Here is a 6529-nt window from a genome sequence, read left to right on the forward strand (position 1 = left end):
TTCATCCAGCTCTACACCTTGTTATCTCTTGTTTCAAAAACATACCCTTTTATTTGATTCTTCGTAATGTGATTTCTTTGAATCCATACCACTGTTGTTTTGCTTTCCTGTTCATAGATTCATAGAGTTATAGAGTAAAACAGCATGGAAACAGGCCCTCCAGCCCAAACTGGCCCATACTGACCATGGTGCCCACTCAGCTAGTTCCAGTTGACTGCATTTGGTCCATACTGCCTCTAAATCATCGCTATCCGTGTACCAATCCAAATGATTTTTTAGATGTTGCTATTGTACCTGCCTCAATCACTTTCCATATATGCACCACTCTCTGCGTGAAGAAATTGCCCCTCAGGTCCTCTTTAAATCTATCCTCTGTCACCTTCAACCTATGCTCTCTAGTTTTCAATTCCCCATCCCACGGGGTAAAAGGCTACATGCATTCATCCTATCTATGCCCCTCATGATTTTATACATCTCAATAAGGTCACCCCTCAATCTCCTATGTTCGAAGGAATAAAATCCTATCCTGGCCAACCTGTCCCTATAACTCAGGCCTACTGGTCCTGGCAACATCCTCGTAAATCTTTTTTGTACAATTTCCAGTTTAACTATGTTTTTCTTATAACAGGGTGACCAAAACTGTACACAGTACTTCATTGCGGCCTCACCAACGATTTATACAATTGTAACATAACATCCTCACTCCTATACTCAGTGTCTTGACCGATGAAGGCCTGCATGCTTAATGCCGCCTTCATCACTCTGTCCACCTTTGACGTCGCTTTCAACGAACTATGTGCTTGTACTCCTAGGTCTTTCTGTTCAACAACACTCCTCAGGACCTTAACATTTACTGTATAAGTCCTACCTTGGTTTGACTTTCTAAAGTGCAACACCTCACGCTTATCTGTATTGAATTGCATTTGCCAATCCTCAGCCCACTTCCCCATCTGATCGAGATCCTTCTGTAATTTTTGATAACCTTTGACATCGACTATACCTCCTCCTAATTTTGTATCATCTGCAAACTTACTAATCATGCCTTGTTCGTTCACATCCAGATCATGCAAATAACAAAGGTCCCAGCACTGATTCCTGTGGCACACCACTAGTCACAGGCCTCCAGTCCAAGAAACAGCCTTCAACCATCACCTTTTGCTCCCTACCGTCAAGCCAATTTTGAATCAAATTAGCTGGCTCTCCCTGGATCCCATGCAACCCAACTTTCATGACTAATCTGCCATGTGGGACCTTGCCAAAGGCCTTACTAAAGTCCATAAAGACAACATTTACAGCCCTACCCTCCTCCAGCCTCTTGGTTACCCCTTTGAAACTCGAAAAGATTTGACCTCCCATGCACAAATTCATGCTGACTATCCCAAATCAGACCTTGACAATCCAAATGTTGGTTGATCCTGTCTCTCAGTATCCTCTCCAATAACTTACTTCCCACTGATATCAGGCTGAGTGGCCTGTAGTTCCCTGCCTTGTCTTTGCTACCTTTCTTAAACAATGGAACAACATTAGCCACCCTCCAGAGTCTGGAACTTCACCAGTGGCTAAAGATGAAGCAAAAATCTCTGCAAGGGCCTCTGCAATTTTTTCCACAGCCTCCCACAACATCTGAGGATGGCCTTGATCAGGCCCAGGGGACTTATCCATCTTGATGTGCTTTAAGGCTGCAAACACCTCTTCGCTGGTGATGTGTACATGGTCCAAAACATCCCCACTTGTTTCCCTTATTTGCTTAGCATCCATGATTCTCTCCTCAGCAAGAAGTGAGGAGAAATATTCATTAAAAATCTCCCCCATTTCCTGGTCTCTACACATAGATGGCCATGCTGATCTTTAAGGGGACCTATTCTCTCCCGAGCCACCTTTTACTCTTAGTATAGCTATGGTACATCTTGGAATTATCTAATACCTTATGTGCCAGATCCATCTTGTACCCTCTTTTTGCTCTTCTGATTTCCCTCTTGACTGTACTCCTGCTCTTTTTATTGTCATCTAGGGATTCAGTTGAACCCAATAGCTTAAACCCAATGTATGCCTCCATCTTTTTCCTGACCCAGAGCCTCAATATCTCTCGTCATCCAGGGATCCCTAAACCTGCCAGCTTTTCCCTTTACCCTAACAGGGACATACTGTCCCTGGACTCTTGCTATCACCATTTTAAAAGCTTCCCATTTGCCAATCGTTCCTTTTCCTTCAAACAGACTCACCCAATCGACCTCTGCTAGATCCTGCCTTGTGGCCCCAAAATTGGCCCTGCTCCAGTTTAGTACCTTAACCTGTGGACCTGTCCTATCTTTTTTCATAAATAAGAGAGTTATAGTCACTGGATCCAAAGTGCTCTCTGACTGACACTTCAGTCACTTGCTAGACCTCGTTTCCTAAGAGGCGGTCTAATGTTGCACGCTCCCAAATAGGGCCCTCTACATAGGAAACTTTCTTGGACACATTTAACAAATTCCACCCCGTCCGGGCTTTTTACATGCTGTATGGCTCCAGAGTAACCATCTTAGTCATTTCACCAAAAATCCAATTGCGTTACTCAAACATGATCTGCCTTTGACAAATTCTTGCTGACTCTCCTTAACTAACATGAATCATTAACCCCACTGACACCCTTATTTTCTCATTTAACCTATTTTTCTAATTAACCTGTTCAGAGATATTATTACACACCCCTGCAACAGGTAAGACTTGAATAGGGACAGTGCCACTGTGTCACAAGAGGGCCTACCCCGATTCCTTTCTTTAAATGACTGACTCATCTGTTGTTATTTAACCTATTTTGCTAATCAGCCTGTTCAGAAATGCTATATCACACCTCTTGGGACTTGAACCCGAGCCTCCAGGCTCAGAGGTAAAGACATTGCCATTCTACCACAAAAACCCTGTCTTTAAAATCGACCTGTTCAGAGATGTAATTGAACACTTCTGGGGCAGGTGGGACTTAATGCCAGATCTCTTAACTTTATAGATAGGGACACTGCCACTGTGCGACAACAGTCATTATATTTTAATGAATTTTTCTAATCAACATACTCCGAGATGTTATTACACACTTCTAGAGCAGGGGGAACGTGAACCCAGGCCTCCCTTGTCCAGGGCAGGGACACTACCACTGCACCACAAGAAGGCCCAGAAGTAATGCTTATGTTTTTCCCCAAATCACCCATGGCTGTGTATACATTCTTTTCAGTGAGACAGTAAAAAGAGCCCATTGAGTATATACTTCAATTTTTTCCCGCACCAGGAAAACATCCATGTGGCCAATTGAATATTAAAAAGCACAGCCTGCTAAGGGCAATGCTGTCATTAAAATATGAAGGTGATGGAATTGAGGGGGAGGGTGCTAGGGAGAGAAGGAAGAGACTAAATTAAAATGGAATTGGAGTGGGAATTAGAGCACTCCATCCCCCATGGCACACACCTCCCCCAAAGGTGTCAAAAATATTGGTGGACACCGCTTCCTCTCCAATGATACTTGGTTTCGGATGTAAAGGTGGAAGAGGGGCAGGCAGATGGCAGATATGGCCCCTCCATGGCCAACTGCCTGGACCTGTTTATTGCTGGCCTGGCCAGGCCCAGGAGCAGACCCATTTGGAGATCCTCTGATCTGCCCATACCCTTTCATACCTAGTGCTCAGATATCAGGAGTGTGGGGCTGAAGCGCAACCAAGAGCACAACAGAAAGTTTTTCTAATAACGAAAAAGGAGTGAAGATGCTCACAACCAATATGCACGTGGTCTACGGACTCCACAGCACTGCAAAACGAACATTTGCACTGGGAGTCCATGAACTGCCACAATATGCAGTTATAACGGACTGCTGCATGCAACACCCTCCACCCCAGGTCCTTGATGGAAAGAGGGCAGATTCCCACGTAGAAAGACCTCCACTGGGGATCCTTGCTGCCTGGCAGCAAGTAAGGTGTATCCACAACGGACATAAGAGTTGCGGTGGATGTTGTGCCACAGCAACCTGTGCAAGAACCCTAACAACACAAAATACGTAGTAAGGAGGTGGCTCAGATTGTGGGGCGTAGGTTCCTAAGGGAGGTTCAGAACCTTAGGGCTAATGTGAAATTGCATCCAAACAGGGTTAAGTCCGGATGGGATTACATTACTCAGCTGAGCATCTTCCAACTGATACATGAAGTTGGGTTCAAGCACTGTCCATTTTAGGTGTCAGACGGCATCAGATGCGAGATGGACGTTCACCACTGCCAAGCTTGCCAAATCACGCAGCAACATCCAACCCAGGTCTCTGCCACCTGGCATGTCCCCAACTCTGGTCACACCCGCAGCCACAGCCCTCCCCTCCACCGGTCACTCGAACCCATGATGGTAGAGGTGCAGATTCCTGAGCAACGGCTGCTAATCTTGACGGCAGGAAGGCCTGACATAAGTCAACCATGTTTTAGACGGTTAGGTACTGGTAAAAGGGGAGGCGATGGCCTAGTGTCATTATCGCTGGACTGTTAATCCAGAGATACAGATTACATTCTGGGGACCCAGGTTCGAATCCCGCCATGGCAGATGGTGGAATTTCAATTCAATAAATATGTGGAATTAAGAGTCTTAATAATGACCGTGAATCCATTGCCGATTGTTGGAAAAACCCATCTGGTTCACTAATGTCCTTTAGGGAAGGAAACTGCCATCCTTACCTGGTCTGGCCTACATGTGATTCCAGACCCACAGCAATGTGGTTGACTTTTAACTGCCCTCTGAACAATTAGGGATAGGCAATAAAATGCTGCCTAGCCAGTGAGGACCTCATCCAGTGAATGAATAAAGAATAAAAAAAAAACACAGACAGGAGCTGCATGTTGTAATTAAGGATGCACACCCAGTGGAAAAGGTACATCATCAGGGCACACCACCTGGCAGGAGCCTCAGCGTTAAGATGTTGCTGCAGGGTCTGAAAGCGGAAAGTCACCACATGGGTGCAGAGGCACACCAGCAACTGACCACCCTCCTCGACGTGGAGACTCAGAACCTGTGCTGTCCCAGAAGAAATGAACTAACATTCTCTGGATTTTTGTGACAAAACCAGGAGGAAGGGTCAAAGGGACCAGTCGGTACCATGGCAGGGAGGCCACCAGTTGGTTTATGACTTGCACTCAGCTCCTGTAAGAAAGCAGTCAGAGCAGTCCTGTCCAGCAGCCTAGGCGAGCTGAGACTTTGGCCTCCAGCTCCTGTCAATTCGCCTGCCAGGATTCCTCACCCAGGCTAAGGTAGACCCCAGATAGAGGAGATGTGTGGTACTCTAGCTTAACCCTGAGTTGCATTGCCCTGGTTACAGTCTCAAGCAAATTGGCTGACATTTAAACAGTGGAAACCATTTGCTTTTCAGGGCTGAGCATCTATATGCCTTCTTTGTGCAATGGTCTCCAGAATTGTATGGCGATGAAACTGGAGAGTTGGTGAAGCAGCAAGGATTCATGGTCATCACAAAGAATGACAAGTCAAAAATGAATGAGAATTCCAACAATATCCCATCGCTGGCAGACTGGGAGGTAAGTGTGTTTTAGGATTCATTCGTGTCATTTGGGAAGCTATGACAAAATCTTTATTAAGTCATTTGTAAATTGTGCATGTGCAGCTTAAATTTTTAAAAAAACAAAGGATAAAAATTCATAAAATCACAGAATTTTACACATCGTGTCTGTATCAGCTCCCAAAGGAGCTACCTGACGACCCATTCTCCAGCCCTACCTTTATAGCCAACTAACATCTTCACTTCCAAACATATATCCAACTTTCTTTTGAAATCTCCAATGGAGTCTGCCTCCACCGCTCTCCCAGGTAGTGCATTCCAAATCCTAACAGCTCTGGGTAAAAATGTTTCTCTTCATGTCACACTCCTAACTCTCTCGCTGACAATCTTAAAATTGTGACCCCTAATTACTGACGTTCCAACCAGTGGAAACAGGATAACTTCTTTACTTCATCAAAATTGTTTGTAATTTTGAACACCTGAATAAGGTCACCTTTAAATCTTCTCTACTCCAAGGAAAATATGCACAAATTCTCTAATCTTGTATCTAAAATCCCTCATTCCTGGTATAATTCTAGTAAATTTCCTATGCAGTCTGTCCAGGGCTTTAACATTCTTCCTTAAATAAGGTGCCAGAACTGGACATAATGATTCGTAAAGGTGTAGCATCACTTCCTTGCTTTTATTCTTTGTGCCTCTATTTGTAAACCCGAAGATCCTATAAGCATTCTGAGCATCTTGAGCACTTGTGCAAAATGGGTGTTATTGGACAGTTAATTGCATTGAGTGCAGTAAAATATCAGGAGGAGGTGGATGCTTTGGAGAGGGTACTGTTACAAGGGGGCATAATTTTAAGGTGCAGAGGAGATTTACCAGGATGCTGCCTGGACTGGAGGGCAGGTCTTAAGAGGAGAGGTTGAGGGAGCTAGGGCTTTTGACATTGGAAAAGCAAAGAAGGATGAGAGATGATTTGATAGAGGTGTACAAGATGATGAGAGGCATAGATAGAGTGGATAG

The 6529-nt window shown here is 44.7% G+C and overlaps 1 protein-coding gene across 1 annotated transcript in view; it reads left to right on the forward strand.

The window, feature by feature from the left end:
* oxr1a (oxidation resistance 1a) overlaps positions 1-5746 on the forward strand; it is a 245534-nt gene extending 239788 nt beyond the window's left edge. The window contains exons 12-13 of the mRNA XM_048596118.1: positions 5369-5531; positions 5690-5746. Coding sequence (XP_048452075.1) covers positions 5369-5531; positions 5690-5746 — 220 coding nt within the window. The remainder of the gene's footprint in view (positions 1-5368; positions 5532-5689) is intronic.
* The last annotated feature ends 783 nt before the right edge of the window (positions 5747-6529 follow it).

The sequence above is a fragment of the Rhincodon typus genome, chromosome 4 (genome assembly GCF_021869965.1).
Source record: "Rhincodon typus isolate 14 chromosome 4, sRhiTyp1.1, whole genome shotgun sequence".
In the NCBI taxonomy this organism is placed as follows: Eukaryota; Metazoa; Chordata; class Chondrichthyes; order Orectolobiformes; family Rhincodontidae; genus Rhincodon; species Rhincodon typus.